A 19,836-nucleotide genomic window follows, 5' to 3' on the forward strand; every position below is an offset into this window, starting at 1 on the left:
CATCACCACAGAGGCGCACACACACACACACACACACCTCCACTATATTCATCTTCAGAGAGGCACACACACACACACACACACACACACCTCCACCATATTCATCTTCACAGTGGAACAAAGCAGTCTGCAGCACCAAGGCTTCCATCGTAAGAACATTCTCATTGGCTTCCCCCAGGTCATGTGATGAGGAAGACGAGGCGGTGCTCTATCACCTGCTCCTCAGGGCTGATGTAGAGCAGGCCCACTGAACCCTGCCCTGTGGGTGAGACTGCATCACATGACCCGCCCCGCCCCATCATCTCTAGGGGTTAAAGGTCATGGGTGTGTGTTCCCCTCTAACAGTTTGTTTTGGCTCCCTAACCCCCAGAGCAATGCCCATCTGAAGTGTGTGGGGGGGCGCTAGTGTTCCCCCTGGTCCAGCCTGATCTAGTGCTGCTCGTGCCGAACCACACTCGGATGGGAGTTGCACGAACAGGACTTTTCTGGGACGAAAAGTATCCGTGCCTACTGTCACAGTCGCAGTTTTAGGGAAAAGAGTCAAACTTTAGATTGAACTTTAGAGGAAGCAATGCAAGTCCTTTTAAATGGTTTTTATGAATGAAAAAAGCATGGCAGATTGGAAATGGATTTCTTTCTATTTCAATTAACAGATGACTAATACTTTAGTGTGGTTAAATTCGGCTGAATTACGGGAATGTTCCGTGTGAATGCAAACATGTTGTTAGCGCATGTGCTTCCTGGATTTATAATCCCCCTCAAAGTTATTTGAGCTTCATTACAAGGATACTGCAACATCCTGCTGTTTTCAACTAAAAACACAAACCGCTTTTTAACTGACTTACAAAATGTTTTCACCAAAAAAAGATGTGTGCTTAATTTTGTGGATCTCCCCTCCCCTCCTGTCTTCTTTTCTCCCCCCCACCTCCTCAGTGTGATGTCTGGCCCCACAACCTCGTGTGTGTCGACCTCCTCAGCCTCGTGTGTGTCGACCTCCTCAGCCTCGTGTGTGACGACCTCCAGCATCCTCCGTTGCTCCTCCAGGCCGGCCTCCACTCCCTGTACCCCACGGCGCCTCAGCCTGGCGGAGTCCTTCACCAACCTCCGTGACTCCACCAAGACCACCAGCACCTCGCTGGGTCTGGTGCGGATGATGCAGGAGTGTGGCATTTCTGCTGCCGTGTACGACCCCTGGAGCTGGGACCGCGTGGCGGCGTCCGCTCCTGCCGACTACGCCAACCCCAAACCCAGCCCCAACCCTGCGGAGCGCGCCCTCTGCCAGGACTCCAGGCACGGGCCAGACACACTCCCCTCCACCCCCCCAACTCCCCCACCAGAGCCAAACGCAGAAGAAGCCCCACTGCAGACCCGCCTTTTGACTACAGCCCCTCGGCCCCGCCCTACGACAACTTCCTGACGTCCAGGCCAGCCAGCTCCATTCTGAAGGAGGTGCGCCGGGCGGAGGCCCACCCAGGGTGCAGACTCGGAGAGCCCGACGGAGGTGAGCGTGCACAACCTCCGCCTGCTGGACAAGGTGAAGCGCCTGGGTGTGTCCCCTGGCCCTCTGACCATGGGGCCCCTGTGTGGGGGACTGCGCAGGCCACCAGGGGCCCATCCCATGGTCACCAGCCCCATTGGAGGAGGCCTTCCCACACTCAACGCGGGCATGCGCCGTAACCGCAGTTACCCAGCCATGGTTGGGCCAGCATGGCCATGAAGGGTCTAGGGCCCGAGAGTGGGACAGAGCTGCTGCTGCCCCCCCCCAGTTACCCCGCCGTGGTGGGGGCCAGCATGGCCATGAAGGGTCTAGGGCCCGAGAGTGGGACAGAGCTGCTGCTGCCGCCCCCGCCCCCGGCCCCCTTGCCCAAACAGACTAGCCTGAATCATGAGTGAATGTTGCCTTTCTGTTGCTCCCATCATCAGCCCCTCTTGTCCATTTCACCCCAGTGTGTGTTCAGGATGGAGAATGTTTCCTTCGTGACGAATCCACTTTGTGCCTGTGGGGGGGGGGGGGGGAACTCTTTGAACAGACGATGTTGTTGTATAGGTGCCCCTGAATCTTTCTCTCTGAACCAGTGAGATAAGTAAATGGACAGAATAGCCACCATATGAATAAGCCAATTCTGTTGGAGTTCTGGGTTCAAGAGCTTAATGTAGCACATTTGCTGTGGAGAGATGGCCTGGAGATGACCAAACCTTGGTGGTCAACTACTAAATAAAAAGCACTTTTTGTTTCTCTCTTCCCGATGGTGAAGGCGACCATGATCGCATAACACATTTCTCTGTACCTCTTCTTTTGCCCCCAGACCCTCACTACATCCTGGGGCTGCAGCAGCACTGTGTCCTTCTTACCCTCATGCCCTTACCCTGTCTGGGGCAAGAACGAATAACCCTCCCCAAGGGCAAGAGACAGAGGAAGCACCTTAATCCAAATGCTATATAGTACCTTGCTTCTCTCTTGTTGCCAAGTTGTTAAAGAAGGACTAGTACCACTCACACCCCAGTCTCTAGTCCTGGCAGGGCAGGGCAGGCCAGGGCAGGCCAGGGCAGGGCAGGGCAGGGCAGGGCAGGGCAGGGGTAGTAGGCCCTGGTCGGAGGGATAGGAGACAGGTGTGATGTCCACAGGGTGGCGCTGTAGCCCTCATCCAGGGACTCTGACTGAAACCTGACCCTAACTCAATTCATTTCAGGGCCGCATGGTAAACATTAATGTGTTCCTAAACTTTAGCAGAGCTAAAACTCTGCATTGCACACCAACCCTGCTGGCCCCCTAAGTCTGCGTCTGAAGTTGAACTAGATGAGGCTACTAAAGGGTGCCATGGAGCCTGTGTCTGTCTGTAGTGAAGGATCATGGGGTTTCAGCTTCACAAAAAACAAACAATTCAGAGGGTTTTTGTGTTTGTTTGTTTGTTTGTTTGTTTGTTTGTTCATCTTTTAACCGACCAACCTAGTTTATAAGGGTGTGTATGTATGTGTGCGTGTGTGAACATATAATCTGTACAAAATTGTTTAAATGAAATCAGCTTATCTAATCCATGACTTGAATCCTGAAAACAATGCACACATAGCAGTGGGTAGGACATCTCCAGACCACCAGAGTGCAGTACTGAGCTGTGGTCCCACAGCTGAGCAGAGAGCTGACAGGGGCTCGTGCATTACTCAAGTTAAAGTGTGTGATGATGATGGTTGATAACAGTTCACCTGCACATGGACTGAACGGTTAAGCTTTACAAAGGTTATACTACATTTCTAGGTGTGCCCCTAAGAGCATTGTCCTAGTGCCTGAGATTCAAGTTCATGTCCTCTGTCTGTCTGTCAGACCTCCTGATGTCCTCTGCCTCTGTGTGGGACGACTGGCACTAAGATTGAACCTGAGGCATAACGCCAGACATCTGTTTAGATAGTGTTTTTGGGATTTTGATGGGTTATAAGCAAGGATAAAGCTTGATCCCAGATCATGGTTGCAGAGTTCTGGAAGTGTGTAACTTCAGCACATGTGCCGCAGTGCTAGACATCTATTCTTTTTTATTATTATTATTATTATTATTATTTGTTTGTATTTTGTTTAGTGGAAGCAAAACGAGATTTGTCTGCCTAAGATTGTGTGTGTGCACTTATCTGTAACTTGAATATGTGTTTTGAATGTACCGCAGCGCATCCGGTGGTGTCCAGGACTGCTCATCCATTCAAAGGACCGTTTTAAATACGTTCAACCACAAAGGGAACTAGGCCACTTTCATTGTAAATGGTCAATTATGCAATGAGTTAAGTCTTGCTAACTTTTTTTTTTTTAAAAAGCAACAAACTAGACTTTAAAAGGAGGAAGTGGAGGGGAATGGTGTAACAGTGCTGAAAGGCGTTTAAGGGAGTTCTACATTCTGGCACCTCCAAAACACTCGGCAGAAACAGTGATCAATAAAAACATGATATGACTTTTCTTCGTCTGACCTTTTGTTCTGTGCTCTTCAGTTCTGTTCAGTTTTCTAAGTTGAACATTTCATGGCTCTCTCAGGGCTGTAGGTAACCACAACGTCATTTGATTGTGTTTCATTTGTTAAAGGTTGGTTTCATGCTGTTGTTGGCTACAACCCCCTGGTGAAGGTAGGTCGACCAGACTAAATCTGCCACAAGACGGTGGCATTTTATATACATAAAACCAGGTAAAAATGGAGGTTGAATTTCCTTTGGAGCATTCAGGCTTCTGGTTGTGTTAGCGGTGTTCTTGTTTAGATGGTATGTTGATTCATTATTTGATCAAAGACTTCCCTGGCCAATTACTGAAGTCCTCTGGTAAGCCCAGGAATTAGCATGTATCCACAAGAACAAGCAATACATGCGTCCTCAGGTCTTAAGTCAAGTAAGTTATCAATATCTGTATATATTGAAATTTGATATAAGTATTACAGAATGGGTAACTCTAATTTCCCTTGATATCCAGTAGTTCAAGAACTAATAAAGATGAGGTATATTTATTTGAAACCTAGTTAACATTCATTTTAATTTGTTGGTGAGGTTAATGCTTTACAATACTATACAGAACAGAATAAACTGTTTGTCCTAGTTGGCTTCTATGTCCTGCCAATGGGCATCGGGGTTCTAATGGATCGCGTGACCTGCTTCGTAAAATGGCATATTTGGCTGACTTACCCAAAAGAACAGTGGATTTGGTTCCTGTGGTGGGCAAAATCATCACACCGTGCCACAAAACATCTTGTAGGTTTTAAGCTTAAGTGTGCAGTGGACACAACTCCCATCACCCCCTGACTTACACTCACACATAATAACTGGCAGACAAGGAAGGCTGTCTCTCGGGAATTTTCATAATTGTTCATTACACTCAGACTGATGACATTTTAGTCCTGGTTTCAGAGGCCCTGTGAAGATATTGTTTTCTCAGACCACACACGAAAAGCTTAGCTATTCCAGAAGTACGAGTTTGTAGGTATGATATCCAACATAAGACTCCTGTGAGTTTGTTTTCAGCAAAGATCTGCTGGTTCCTTGACATCCTAGCTTGGCTACAATTATGAAAACTGAATATTTTGGTGTTTATGTGTGGAAAAAGCCCTTTTCTTTTATACTAAGGATCCATGCATACTCCCTATCCGTTCGCATAGTGAGTTCTCCGTTCTGTTCCTCAGCTAGCTTCCTAAGTGTTTTATATTGCTCTAGCATATAGCCAGCATGATAATGGGACAGTAACCCAACAGTGACCATTCTAACCATACGACCTTCACCACATAGTCCTTGGCTGCTCTTTTGCGGAGGTGTGCGCCCAGAACGTGCTCAGAAGCGCGTAATGAACCAGCCCCCGCATAATTTAAGAGCTGACGGCTTATTCAAGCGATGGTGGTGTTCAAGACTCATTTGCATAGGCCAGAGATGAACACCCTCTACACGAAGTGCGCTAGAGTGAGAGGTAATCGCTTAAGTGTAGAGTGGCTCGCCCTGGGAGAACATATCTGATGAGGTAGTTCAGACCTCCTCTTCTGGCCCTCATTTAATCACAACACAGAGGCATGTCAAGTGAGGAGAATAACATTCCATTATGAAAAAAGCATTTTTTTTTTGTAAAACTACTGTTCCATGAATGTAAAAAAAAAATAATGTTTTCCCTAGTGAGGCTCTGTCCATAGTTTGCTGTGTGTATTGTGCTTCCAAAACTGTCACATATTAAAAGTAATCAAATTTTTCAATTTTAAATACAAGCTAAGCCATTTTACATAGCGTGAACATTTGTATGGTGGAGTTGCAATGTGGAGGAAAGGGCAGTCATGTCTCGCGCTCTGTTGTTGGTGTATGGTTAATTGAGCAGAATACATAATTGCCCGCCCGCGGACCATCTCATTGGTTTGCTCTCCGTATTTGTATAGCGAGTAGTTTTATTGTTAAACAGAATGGGGGAAAAAAAAAACTCTCATTGTTGAGCACCTGTGCGATTGTGCTCCCTTCCAGTGTTTTGTTTCACTGAAATGGGTCTCCAGCGCTGCACACAAACACCTACAACATTTGTTAATGGGGCGTTGTAATGGTAAACATCTAGCTCGCGCCCTGTAGTCTCATCGTGTTTTTTTTCACGTGATGCCGATGAGTGAGCGATGCTATTATGTGCTCGGCGGTCTGTCCCCCAGGCCTATTTTAAAGAATGAGATCTAGTGGAAGCTTTATTTTGTCCGCCTCTTAATGCTAGCATTGAGTGATGCCGCTGCAAAGGGTCAATAAGCGCGATCTGGTCCTAGTGAAACTCATTAAATGTTATCTGTGCACACTGGCCCTCCACAACAAAACAGAGTCCTTTGATTTGCAATAAAAGCTTCTTAAAAAAGAGCCAACAGTAGAAGCCCATGGGCCACACCGTCTTACAACAAAGCTCCCGTTTTTTTCAACTGCTGGCGAGTGTATTTCTACTGAGGAATCACTTATGCTCACACATGCACAATTTCAATAATGACAGTATTAGAAGCAAAGCGTGAAACACGTTCTTAAAATAATAAACATTCTCACAACGTATTTTTCTGCAAAAGTCTGTATGTGTACTTATATTTATATTGCATCATATTCACTATACAAACAAATTGACATCGAATGTATCGTAAATATAGTTTTCAGACAATGATTTCCAAACAGTAAATATGAGGAATCTCTGCTCCTGTACAGGTGGTGCTGGATGATGGGGGAGGCTGCAGGCCTGTGGGTCTTATGAGGAGTACTCGTACTCCTCCGCACTCCGTCGGCCAAAGTCCATCCAGCCCATGTAGTCCCGGTCCTTTATTCTGTGGCTGGCGGCCGGCCCACTGGCTCTGCTGGTCAGCACGGAGTTCCTGCGGGACGCACCTGAGGCCAGAATCAGAATCAGAATCAGAATAGTATTTATTGCCAAGTAGGTTTACACCTACCTGGAATTTGTTCTGATGTATAGGTGCATACAGTAAACATAAAAACATACAAACACAGAAAGTACTACACATAACATAAAACATAAAAACACAGTAAGTACTACACAAACACAATAAGTACTACAATACAAAAAGCAGGGAAGAGAAGGGAAGATCACATCAGATCTCCTGGGCTGGGAGCTTTTTGCCTAGTTAGTTTGAGGGTTCTTTGAATTCACCATATTTATATACTATATATTCTTTATAACACTCCCTTTAGGTGAAACTCGTGTTGTTTACTTGAAAGGGAAACAATTCCTTATCAGTTATGAGATCAGTCAGCCAGTAGCACTGCCTGTGATTGTCTGTTCAGTCCACTCTGTTCAGTGCTATGTCCTATGTCTTTTAGGGCTATATGTTTTAGTAGTGTGTGTGTGTGTGTGTGTGTGTGTGTGTGTATGTATGAGCGCGCACGCAGGCCCACCTTTCCTTGCGATGAGTGTGGCGATGAGCTGGGTAAGGCTGGTGCGGGGGTCTTGCTCCTCCTCGTCCTCCACGGCTGCTTTGGTGAACGGGAGGAGGGCTCCGCTGGGGGCTGCCACCGACCGGGTGTGACGCCTGTGTACTGCCGCCGCTGCCCGGGAGACAGCCCCTGTGCGGGCGTGGCCTTCGTCCTGCGGGGGGTGGGCTGGGAGCCCCAGGCAGCCGCTGCTGGAGAGAGCAGCCAGCAGCACACACACACAGATGCCACAGTTCATCTACACACACACACACACACACACACACACACACACACACACACACACACACACACACACACACACAGAGAGAGAAAGATGAATGTTTTGTTATTGACATGATGATTTTCATAGGAGGAGTTACCTCAGTTTAAACTGAATTACAAGGGATGAGAACCGTGATGGCTTCATTTAAAATGTTACAGAGAGGGAATAAGGTTGATTCCAAAACAGATGAGCCTGAATATGTAATAACACATAATGTATTTGAGATTGGTTACAAAGCCATTACTTTTACATTTACGTCACATAGTCTCATTAAAAGAAATGAGCCCTTTGACACCGTTGACACCTTTTCATTAAAAGAAAATCAGCTGATTGAAATGAATTATTAAAAAGGGCAAGATGCCTCTAATTGTGTGCTGTGGAAGTGTTCCTCTGCGAGTCTCAGGGGAGTTGTGTGGAATGAGGCTGCTTATATCATCTCAAGAAGAACTGCTTTCTTCTCCAATCAGCCAGTCAGGAGCTCCCAAAGGAGAATAAAATGCTGGTGATTTTTGAGGAATGCTGGATGAATGTGATCCAGAAATGTGAAATATATTCTCAAAAAAGCTGCACTAGATCTTTAGTCTTTGAGTAAATCTTTCCAAGCATGATATTGCAATTCATTGGTTCAATTATGGTCCTAAATCCGATTTGACCACAAATGTTTTTATTCAAATCTGATATGTTAATTACGTATACCAATTATTTCGTCAGAATAAATAGATAGATGTGCTTTACAAAAATAATCAAAAAACAATTCAAGGCTCCATTCAGACCAGAACAACCAAACATACCTAACTACGGAAAGAATAATTTGCATTTAAGACAAAATATAAAGGGACTTATGCATACACACACACACACACACAGAGACAAACACATGCATGCTCACTCAGAAAGGCTCTTACCTTCAGTCCGTGCTATGAGAGCAGAGAGAAGCGGAGCGGAGAGAAGAGGAGGGAGAAGAAGCGCACTGTCCGCTGAATGAGTGACTGAGAGAAACTTCAGAGGGAAGAGTAGGGGCCGGCTCTTATATACTGGAGAGGGGGGAAGGGGGGTGGGGGGGCTCGGATGGCCTGCCTGCCGAGTGTTTGCGCAGCTCTGACGCAGAGATGGCTTGCTACATACACACACACACACGCATGCACGCATGCACATACACATGTGCACAAATACTTCATTGACCTAACTAATGTCAGAGCCACCTCCATATTTGGACACATTTAGAAGTTCATATTGCTTTGCTACGGAAGCTATTTGCAGGGTGTTGCATCATGTGATGTATAAACGATATGTACCAATATTCATATGAGATATTATATTATATTACATTATAAATCTAAACCAGCTTTTAAAGCCTTTTATGTGACTCAAATAACGACAGGTATATACACTGATGCTTAAAACATTACTGTTTGGTTTTATACAGTCCACTTGATTTGAAGCTGTTGCTTATTTGGATGGTATTCAATTAAATAAAATTGTATTTATATACCGCCAAAACAATAACATTTTCTCAAGGCGCTTCAATATTGGTATTGGTATAGTAATATTGGTGTTACTGTCCCCTAAACTACATTCATGCTGACTTACACCAAAGCCTCTTTTGCTGTCATCCTGTCTTAATTAGTGCGAAACTTCAGTAACTCTGAGACACTTGATGTGTGAAAATACGCCAGTGTGCCAGTGTATGACTTAATTGGGGGTGCTTACTTACATTGCATTCCTCCTAACGAAAAACATTGGGGACACTTATGCAAACACCCCCCCCCCCCCCACGATGTTTTTATCACTGTCAAGGCCCAGACCACCAGTAGCCTGGACACATGCCTTGTCTGGACGAGGAGGAAATGAATACTAGACTGTGACAGAGTTGATGTGTATGCGTAGAATGGCGACTATACGTGTGATCCAAGACTGAGAGTGCATGGAAAACACCTGAGGTAGGTGATGAGCCTCGGCCAGCAGAAGGCGCTGAGAAGCCTGGATGTCAGCAGATGCTAAACCCTCTTATCAAACGGTGGCTTGGCATGAGAAGGAAGAGGAGGCGAGGTAGAGCCGCGCTGGTGAGAGGAAGGTCACGCAGAGGTAAATTAGGTAACCCAAGTTTTCCTTGGCCTTTTTTTGTAACTTTGAAACACAGGGGGGCGGCGTGATCTCAGCGGCTTTAAAGGGGATCTGTATCGCAGGACGTGAGAGGTGTGTGTGTGAGAGAGAGGAGAGCATACGTGCGTTGCCTCACAGAGAAGGGAAAGGGCCTCACCCGTCAAACCCCCTCATCGGTGGGGGGATTAGCAGCTGATGCAGAGGGCGTGCTCCACCGTGAGTGAGCCACGGAGCTCGTGACGGCTGGAGGAGCTCGTCAGAGATGGCTTCATGAAGACCGAGGGAGGCTCATCTACACACACACGCACACACACACAGACACACACACACACACACACACACACACGCTTCATGAAGACCGAGGGAGGCTGAGAGAGTGCTGCTCAATTATTCATGTGACCCTCCGTGCGTCGGCATGTGTTCTCCCATGTTTATGACACAGTCTGCTGAGGCTATGGGCATTTACACACCTGAGGAAGAGAAACAGCTTCCTCTGGAAAAAGAATAAAAAAAAAATCCAAATGAGTTTACCATCTGAGCGGTGATGATGAGGATGAGGAAGGACGTCTCATGAACCCTTCTACCAAGAGCCAATGACACACACTTACGTGCTGCAGCAGCGACCATATAAAACGAAGCGGGGTTCAAGTTTAAATATAAAATGTGGTCGGAACATCAGTCTCAGACTAATTACTATGTGCCAGACTAATTACCATGTGCTTCAACTAATTACCATGTGCTCAACATGAAAGTGATCGGGACTAAATTGTAATTTGATAGAGTCACAACCCTGGCAGTTCCACTGAAGCCCCTGTCCACATCAGAAAAGACACCGTGCAAAAATGAGAACTTGAGGATGATAGGAGGTCAGGTACAATTGTGGGGCTGCCACGTCTTCTGAATTCATTACTGGACTGATTCACTGGAAGTGTTTCCTTGAAGCTATTCTCAGAAAAAAGGCAAAGTAGGAATGCTGTCACAGGTGTTGGCGTGCACTGAAAAGGCCATACCTGACTGTCTCATCCTTATTTAAAACAGTGTTGCTCTTTAGCGTGTGTCAGATCAGTGTGTGAGTGCAGTGGAGACGCTATGCTGCATGTGTCATCCCAGCCCTGTTTTTACTACACAATAGACCTGTTGCTGATGAAAGGTTTCCACTCTCATGATGACTACTCCAGCCTACTATAGGTACACACGGAACCTTCAGCTGGAGGGCCACCACGCTCTATGTGCTGAGCTGCTCATGGGCTCAAGCATCAGCACACCGGTTGAAAGGGCGACCAGTGTAACTGAAGAAATCCCAGTGTGACTACGCCATATCAACATTCCAGGACCCTGGTCAAACACTAAACACGCAGAGAATTTGGGTCCCTGAGGGTGACATCAAGTCGTCAGTTCCCCCATCCCATCCTACAAAATGATTCTAAGAATTAGTTTCTCAGATGCTGTTGCCCTCTTCCTGAGTGCAGTGAAAATGAGATTCTCAGATGCTGTTGCCCTCTTCCTGAGTGCAGTGAGAATTCTGCTTTTTCTCTGCAATACAGCCGTGCAGCGATGCAGTCCAGTGAGGGATCCTCTGACAGTATGTAAAATATTTTAGCTACTAAAAGCACCGACGCTCATAAAACAAAGAGATTTATTGAAAAACTCAAGGTCTTGCGGCTGTTGTTTTCCTGGTTCTGAAATATTAATTCAGGTGAATTGAAGGTATACTGCCTTGACATGCGTCTCTGACACTACTATAAAACAATGTGCCTGTGGACAGTGTTCTGTGATCGAGCTGGAGACGCATTGGCAGACATGAAGCCTCTCAGCCTATGCCATGGATGTACAGAAAAGCTGAAGCTGAATTTCAGAAACAAAGGGAAATATGTTTTATTTTTTCACTAACTGTTATCAATAACTGATTGACATGAAGAATGATTATATGTCGGCACAAGTCTTTCACTAACTGTTTTCAATAACTGATTGACATGAAGAATGATTATATGTTGGCACAAGCGTTTCACTAACTGTTTTCAAAAACTGATTGACTAAAGAATGATTATATGTCGGCACAAGTCTTTCACTGACTGTTATCAATAACTGATTGACATGAAGAATGATTATATGTCGGCACAAGTCTTTCACTGACTGTTTTCAATAACTGATTGACATGAAGAATGATTATATGTCGGCACAAGTCTTTCACTAACTGTTTTCAATAACTGATTGACTAAAGAATGATTATATGTCTGCACAAGTCTTTCACTGACTGTTTTCAATAACTGATTGACATGAAGAATGATTATATGTCGGCACAAGTCTTTCACTGACTGTTTTCAATAACTGATTGACATGAAGAATGATTATATGTTGGCACAAGCGTTTCACTAACTGTTTTCAATAACTGATTGACATGAAGAATGATTATATGTCGGCACAAGTCTTTCACTGACTGTTATTAACTGATTGACTAAAGAATGATTATATGTCGGCACAAGTCTCCAGCATGACAACACAAGACAATACCCAACAGTGCCAAAGTGGCAGCAGAGACTTAAAGCTACATTAAAAGATGGATTGTTTTGGCAGTATATCCGACAAAGCACTCCCATCTTCTTACCGCACACATCCTCGCACCTTTCACCATCCTTCTGCCCTTCCCTACGCTTAGGCACTGCAGTTGACACTGATCCGATTGCTGTAGAAATGTAACCGGTATGTGTGACCAGCGATCCCCCTGATCAACTGCCTGTCTGTCAATCGTGTAGTCATTTCATTATTTCATCCATCCAGCACCCCTTTGATCTGTCTGCAGAACCATTAAACCTATGGGTCACCCTTCCATCAATACTCTGACACAGTTAAACACCCCGTCGGCTCGGCTTTCCTTCAACATATGCTGTTGCTCCGTGAGATGTTTTGGAAACTAAGATGTGTTCTATGTGAGTATCTTAATACAAAACTTACAATGCTGTATAACTACAGTTCATTTGTATATGATTACTCAAGCATACATTCTGTGCAATTTATGATATTTCTCCTGTTGCAATTGAAAGTGAAATAACCTGATGAGTCTGACGAGTAGCTAATTTCTTCGTGCTTCTGAAACTTGAGTGTGAGTCCAGACATCCTCCTTCATGAGACTGACTGGATTTCAGGCGTAACAGCAGCTTTCATTTCAGCCAGGACTCGGAGCTCAAACCAAAGCCCAGGCGCTACCGTGGATTCCCTTCCATATTTTCACATGTTTATTGTAAGACTCTGTCTGCCTCTTCAGTTGGCACCACATTCTCTACAATAAAGGCCACCTACATGCTGTTTAAACAAGGCCGGGGTTCATTCTTATTGTGCGATTGTATTAAAATGACTAGCACTGAGATGAAATCACATGAGGAATAACAATCCCTCCTCTCTGAAAAAAAAACATTATTCAATAAATGCTTCTGTGGCAGGGCCCATCTTTTTGAGTGGGTACAGAGTGCGGGAATATGAGTGTTGCAATTACCTCAAGTGCCTGAGTCAGGCAGACTGTGGCCTTTTTCCACGGCATTGTTCCCATCATGGTTAGCGTTGGCATGCTCTGAGGATGCGATGGTCATGAGGCCCGGGCAATTTGGGTGGCCAGGGACCCCGAGCCCCAATCACTCCACGGGCAGAGAGGGGCACAGCAGAGGAGAGCGGAGCAGAGGGTCGGGAGGACAAAATGGAGCATGTAAGTGAGACAGGAGAAAAAGCATCCTCATCTTCCAGGCTACTTGTTTGAAGCTCCAGGTAGAACCGAGCTCATGGAGGAAGGAGCTTACCACACGCACGGGCTTGATTCCTAAGGAGCGCACATGTTGATGAACGTTTGCTTTACCTCTCTGAAAGTCTATTTTGATAAAGGCCGCAAATGATAAAAGTATAGTATAATAAAAAAGGATAAATGCATTCGACCGTCAACATGGGCTCCTCAGTATGCCTTGAGTTCCTATGAGTAGACATTGAGTTCTGTCTGTCTGCTCTGAGTTCTGTCTGTCCGCTCTGTGTTCTGAGACCAGGTGGACAGGTTTAACTGTCTCGGTCATCTCTCAACAATGGATCGACTGAAGAATGATTATAAGTAGGCGACTGAGGACAAGTCCTCCTTCTTCTGAAAAGAAAGCGTTTCCTACTGTGATGTCTTATTCCTGGAACAGTCCACACTCTGTGCTTCAATTATTTAACCAATTAAGAGCTGAGACCAGTGGGAATACCATTTTGAAAAAGAAAAAAGTGAAATGGCCTTGTTTGTAGATGGACCACATTATGATAATTGACTTGGGTAATGCTTAAAGTGGGACAATCTCCTCTCGGAAAAAAACACATTACAGCAGTTTGTGTCGCCCACAATTCAAAGAGGAAAAAAAGGTTACCGGACAGTGCAAATAGGCCGCACTGATCACATGGGTGTAAAGTATTGATCCATGTGTGGCCTTTGGATCAGGGAGGAGGAGACTTTTCTAGTTTGGCAAGCTGGCAGTGAGATATGCAGTCAACAGACTGATGGAAACTGGGTATTGCTGAAACCCCAAAGATTACACACCAAATTCTCCTCTTTAAACTCATATTGCTGTATATTACATTCTTCCTTCTGGTTCTGCACAAATCCACTCATGGATTGTAAAAATCACCCTGTGTAGTGCTTACAGCTCCTGTAAATCCTGCAGCTCAGAACATTCTTTTTTCATTTTGTAAAAAGACAGTTTGCATGTTTACCACATCATAGGATGATAGTTTTTTCAATATTTAGTGTACCTGGGTCCTTCACACACACTCTACATTTCATGATTAGTTGATAACACAAATCATTGTATTTATTATATAACATAATATCACCCCATCACTGACAGTGAATCTAACAACTAGCGCTGCGTGCATACAATAGCTGCTGTCCATGTTCCTGATGCGGGTTGCATCGGCTGCTCCTCAGCTGCTGTAGAGCTCATAAACAAGATTCAGGAAAGTGTGGTTTGCCACAATAAACATCAACACCTCTGGGCAAAATCCGACAAGCTCTGACCATTTCTCTTCTCTAGCAGCCACTGCTCTCCCGAGAAGCTCCCTAAACATTCTCCTCCTCCCCACCTGGTCTGTGTGTGTGCTCCCTCCTGGCTGACACTTTGGTGTGCGCTGAATTCAAATGGGATCTTCGACACTTTGCAATAAAAAAAGCTGGCAGGCCATTCGCTTCACTTCCCCATTCTCCAGGTGCCACTGTTTAGAGTGACCTGCCACAATCAGGAGGGAAAGCTCTATTCGTGTCTCTTTGCCTGTCCACCCCCACCTTAGCTGTGTTCGCTCTCTGGAACATTTAAACCTCAACTACCAGAGCCCAACCTGCCAGCGTCTCCACAGTGAATGTGGTCAGGAGCTCATACAGGTGTATCACACAACCTTAAACATCTATTTATCATGACTGCATTTTGAATAGGGTTCTGCTGCCTGCTGCCTGCTGCCTGCTCAGTAGAAGGTGTCTTTGCCTGTGCTACGGCTGGCAATTGTGTGTAAGCTGTGGGTAGCTGTGGTTGCCTGACTTGCCTGTTAGCTTTGAGATTGGGTACTACATTTCTCTATATGTGGCTGGGTTGTGTTGCTTTCTGAATTAGCTGTAACGGTTAAGGTTAGTTGTGCTGTGAATTAGCTGCAGTGGGTTAGGTTAGTTGTGCTGTGAATTAGCTGTAGCGGGTAAGGTTAGTTGTGCTGTGAATTAGCTGCAGTGGGTTAGGTTAGTTGTGCTGTGAATTAGCTGTAGCGGTTAAGGTTAGTTGTGCTGTGAATTAGCTGCAGTGGGTTAGGTTAGTTGTGCTGTGAATTAGCTTGTAAGCGGGTAAAGGTTAGTTGTGCTGTGAATTAGCTGCAGTGGGTTAGGTTAGTTGTGCTGTGAATTAGCTGTAGCGGTTAAGGTTAGTTGTGCTGTGAATTAGCTGTAGCGGGTTAGGTTAGTTGTGCTGTGGGTGGCTTGTGTTTTTAGCAGTGTGGGGGCGGCCTACTGCATTTCTTCAGCTGTAGCCTCAGATGGGCTTTGAGGTGGTGGGTGGATGGAGGGTAGTTTTGAGAGTGGTAGGTATGCGCTCAGCATCATTATGTCTCTCAGAGCGTGGAGTGTTGAAGATGTTGAGACAGACGAGGCTTTCATCAGTGCCCTCCCATAAGACAACCAATCCCCATCATCCCATGTGCCATTGATTCCCATGTCCCCATCCATTCCATTTGCTGCCAAACTCCTTCATCTATTTGTGTTCTTCAAAGACATAGCTCAACAAAGAGAATTCTGTGCTCTTTATCCCATACTAAATTAAAACTAAAAGTGTGTAAGAAATATAGGTAAAATTTAAATTACAGCCACTAAGTAGCTGTTTGGGTAAGGTGTGAGAAAAAATAAGTAAAGATTAAGTAAAGGGTGTGATTGTGGAAGAAAGTGGTTATTAGTGGGTCATTTACACACATTTTACAAATAAGGAATGTATAACTACGATTTTGAATTAATTGTAATTCAAAATGTAATTCTAGGTTGCTTAAAATTACTTTCAAGGGACATCCCGGTAACAACATGGTCATCTACTTGCGTTAAAAGGCTATGTGAGAGGATAGTGATGACAGGTTATGATTGTAGAGGTAAGTGGTTATTTCTGGCCAATTTACAAACATAAACACCTATAATGAACCTATAATGAATTACAATGAATTTGAAATTGTAGCTAAAGATTTGTAAAATGTGTGTAAATGACCCATTAATAACCAGTTATACTTATACATATACTTATAACTTATACACTTACTCTTTACTTTCTTTTTTCTTACCTAACAGCTAAGTGGACTGTAATTGAAAGTGTTACTGAAAAATGGCAAACAGAAACATAATCATTGGATGGAATCCATTTCATATTTGGAGAATTACATTGTGCATGTCAAGGTGCTGTTTTGGTAGATAAACCATTTAAAGATACTGGTCATTCAAGCCAGAATATCCAGTAAAGAACAGCACAGTTCTGTGATGTCATCCTTAACCTGAGCTAATGATCAGAACATCTTGACAATCCTCTCTTTGAGCAGAATATTTGACTCTATGTCTCATGTCCTGCACCGGAGTCTGCAAGAGAACAGTCAGTCTGTACTGGTCAAGTCTAATCACATTGGAAACCGTTTTTATGACGTATGAATGAATCACAGGATGTTAGGCATTCCAAACAAAACTCATATCTGGAGGATCATTACCATCAGAAAAAGAGTCATTCTCCCACTGGTCAAGGTGTACTTATCACATATGCTAAGCCACATGCTATGACAATTTAGAGACACATATCAATCTTGATATCAATCTTGCGGCCCGGCCCGCCCTCATAGACTGCACTCTTAACACTCCACCCTGCAACTATTGATGCACCTCAATGTATATATTTCTTTTTTAATTTACTCAGGGATATTTATTTATCTATTCATTGATTGTTATTTATTATTATTTAGCTGTGGCAGTTAATGTCCACAGCAACCTACATTTTTAGCTGTCTGTTGCTGCCTCTACAGTCTCGTTGTTTTTTGTGACAATGACAAATAAAGTACTTTGAACTTTGAACTTTGATACGCTATTCTTAACAGAAGAAACCATGATATCAATCTTGTGGATACCCTATTCTTAACAGAAGAAACCATGATATCAATCTTGTGGATACGCTATTCTTAATGGAAACATGGAAGTTAGACTGTGGCCATTTGTGGAGCGTAACACCCCACTCAGGGCTGCACATTGTACATCTTTGGATGTGCCACTCCTGGCAGGTGAGACAAAAGTTTCAGCTCAATGGAAAAAAGAAGTACTAACGTGAAGTACAAAAAATAAGGATGCATCATTGATCAGACTTCTGTCTAGGCTGTTTCCATAGTTACTCGCATGTCATACTGTTGAAACACAAATCTTGACATTTTCTCATATCTCACAGAGTCTTCCTGAACGGCCACTTTTAGATTTGAGGGGAACTTCCTCGATCGATATCGTCTTGGTAATGTGTGGGTGCTGACATTTGTTTCTCTCACCCCTAGTTTTCCACTGCCATGGGTCTGGGCTCTCTCTCTCTCTCTCTCTCTCTCTCTCTCTTGTTTCTCTCCTTCCCTCTATCCCCAGGAAACGTCTCTCAGTCCACGGAGACAAATCATCTGCTCTCCTTCCTCTGGATACTGAGTAATAATCTGCTCTGTCCCTAAAGCTTGCTCTCATCGTGTGAAATCACTCCCTTCATCGGCGGGTTGGAGGCAAAGCTCTGTAACCTCATTCTCTCTTGTCAGAGAGTCGGGACGGACGGGGCCAGGACCACAGGAAGGATGCTGGACTCTGTGCTGCTCAGCAGATATCATTTGCTCCAGGTTGAGAATTACCACCAGGGTCTATCCCAGCAGCTGTAGCACACAGCAGAGAAGCATCAACAGCTACTCTATGCGTATAGAATCACTCACTGAAGACGTCATACTTACATTGAAGAGAGAGACAGGAAACCCATCTGCCTGTTTACTCACTAGTCTGCTGGTAATTGGGGTATATTTAGGCAATAACAGTGATGGAATGGCATGGTTTATCAACCACCTGGACTGAAAAGGTGAAGTGAATCTGACTTTATTTGGGGACTCTGCCTGCCAAAAACTGAACCCAGACCATTTATTTCTGACTTTATTTGGGGACTCTTCCTGCCAAAAACTGAGCCCAGACCATTTATTTCTGTCTCACTTCTGCACTCTCAACTGCCTTTAGAACAAATAATCCCACTATGGTATTATTGACCCAATAAGATGTTTGGATCACTAGGAATGGTGTACGGTGATCCAACCATGTGTGCACAGCCACACTCATCCCACTATTCCCTGCTTCCTAGTGATCATTGCATCCCATATTACCCTTCCGTCTGACAGGGAGCATGAGGGTTGTGTGATGTGTGGTGTTGTGGCCTAGTGCTGTTGAGACCCTCCAAGGGGGCATCCATCAGCACGGCTGTAATGAACACATAAAGAGAGAAAGAGAGAGAGAGAGAGAGAGAGAGAGAGAGAGAGAGAGAGAGAGAGAGACTCATCCCACACCCCATCCCTCTCATCCCCCTTCCTGGAATCCCCCCCGGTCAGAGGGGAAAAGTCAATCACACGTAACGGGTGAGCAGAAGTGTTTACTGATGGACTGAACATCGCAGAGACAAGGATCAAATTGCCCCCTCAGGATTCCTAGATTTCAAATGCAAGCCCAGAGGCTTTTCACCTGTCAGCTGCCTCTGGGCTGAGTGGCATTCGGATTGGGTAGTGGGTGACTTTTCTGTAGCTGACAAGCAAACTGAATTTCTTTCGCCAAAATATAGGATCTGTCATACATTTGTTACTCCAGGGTTTTCCGATATGAATAAAACATGACATGTGGGTCATAGCATAGCTTTTTACTAGACTCCTGTAATACTCAGATGAATCACATTTAAAAATCACTCTCCTTCCTCCTTCAGTCTTTCTGACGGGCATATTTCTCCCATTATACTTTTGAAACAGGATTTGGCTTCTGAGGAAAATTAAAGAGCGAAAACATGTCAACTGAAAGTACATTTTCAATGTCTCTGACCTGGCAAAGATGTGCATGAGGTGCGTGAGGATGTGACCAGCACACCACCGCGGAGGGACCAAGGGAAACTAACAACCTGTCATACGGAGATCCTTCTGTAAAAAAGCAGTGGAACAATCAGAGATAAATAGAGTAATCGGTTCTTAATCAATCAGATGTGTTCCTCCTTCATGTTGATTAGCTACCTGTTTGTTAGAAAGGTGGCTGCTCCCATGACAGAGGGCTGTTTTATGAGAGCTGTTTTATGACTGAATGTCAGGCCTAATGACTTTATTACTGTGTGATCATCAATATGCGGGGTGGGAAGGCAAATACTGGCTGAGACAAGAAGGCAGCCATAGTGCAACACTGAGCCGTGAAAGTGACATCTCTCATCACCTAACCCTGCTCCTGTTTCCCATAATGAGCTCCCATCTAAAATCCATACAATTCAGATCTAAATCCTACTCTTCATATGAATGGAGGGGCACCGAATGCTGAAGTG

The 19,836-nt window shown here is 44.7% G+C and overlaps 2 protein-coding genes across 7 annotated transcripts in view; one reads left to right on the plus strand and one right to left on the minus strand.

The window, feature by feature from the left end:
- The window catches only part of trak1a (trafficking protein, kinesin binding 1a), a 39,839-nt gene extending 37,804 nt beyond the window's left edge, over positions 1-2,035 (plus strand). For 5 of the 6 annotated variants that reach the window (XM_031576709.2, XM_042709191.1, XM_031576706.2 and 2 more), the window contains one exon: positions 934-2,035. In XM_031576709.2, the coding sequence (XP_031432569.1) occupies positions 934-1,417 (484 nt within the window). In that variant the 3' untranslated portion in view covers positions 1,418-2,035. Of the gene's footprint in view, positions 1-178; positions 266-933 lie in introns of all 6 variants that reach the window. The other variant, XM_031576710.2, reaches the window with a different exon arrangement.
- A 4,536-nt stretch (positions 2,036-6,571) lies between these two features.
- Positions 6,572-8,630, minus strand: ccka (cholecystokinin a). The gene is given in 3 exon segments (NM_001309836.1): positions 6,572-6,834; positions 7,360-7,633; positions 8,566-8,630. Coding segments are annotated over 2 exon segments (411 nt in total). The 5' UTR covers positions 8,566-8,630; the 3' UTR covers positions 6,572-6,697.
- Between the last annotated feature and the right edge of the window lie 11,206 nt (positions 8,631-19,836).

Source organism: Clupea harengus, chromosome 11 (genome assembly GCF_900700415.2).
Source record: "Clupea harengus chromosome 11, Ch_v2.0.2, whole genome shotgun sequence".
In the NCBI taxonomy this organism is placed as follows: domain Eukaryota; kingdom Metazoa; phylum Chordata; class Actinopteri; order Clupeiformes; family Clupeidae; genus Clupea; species Clupea harengus.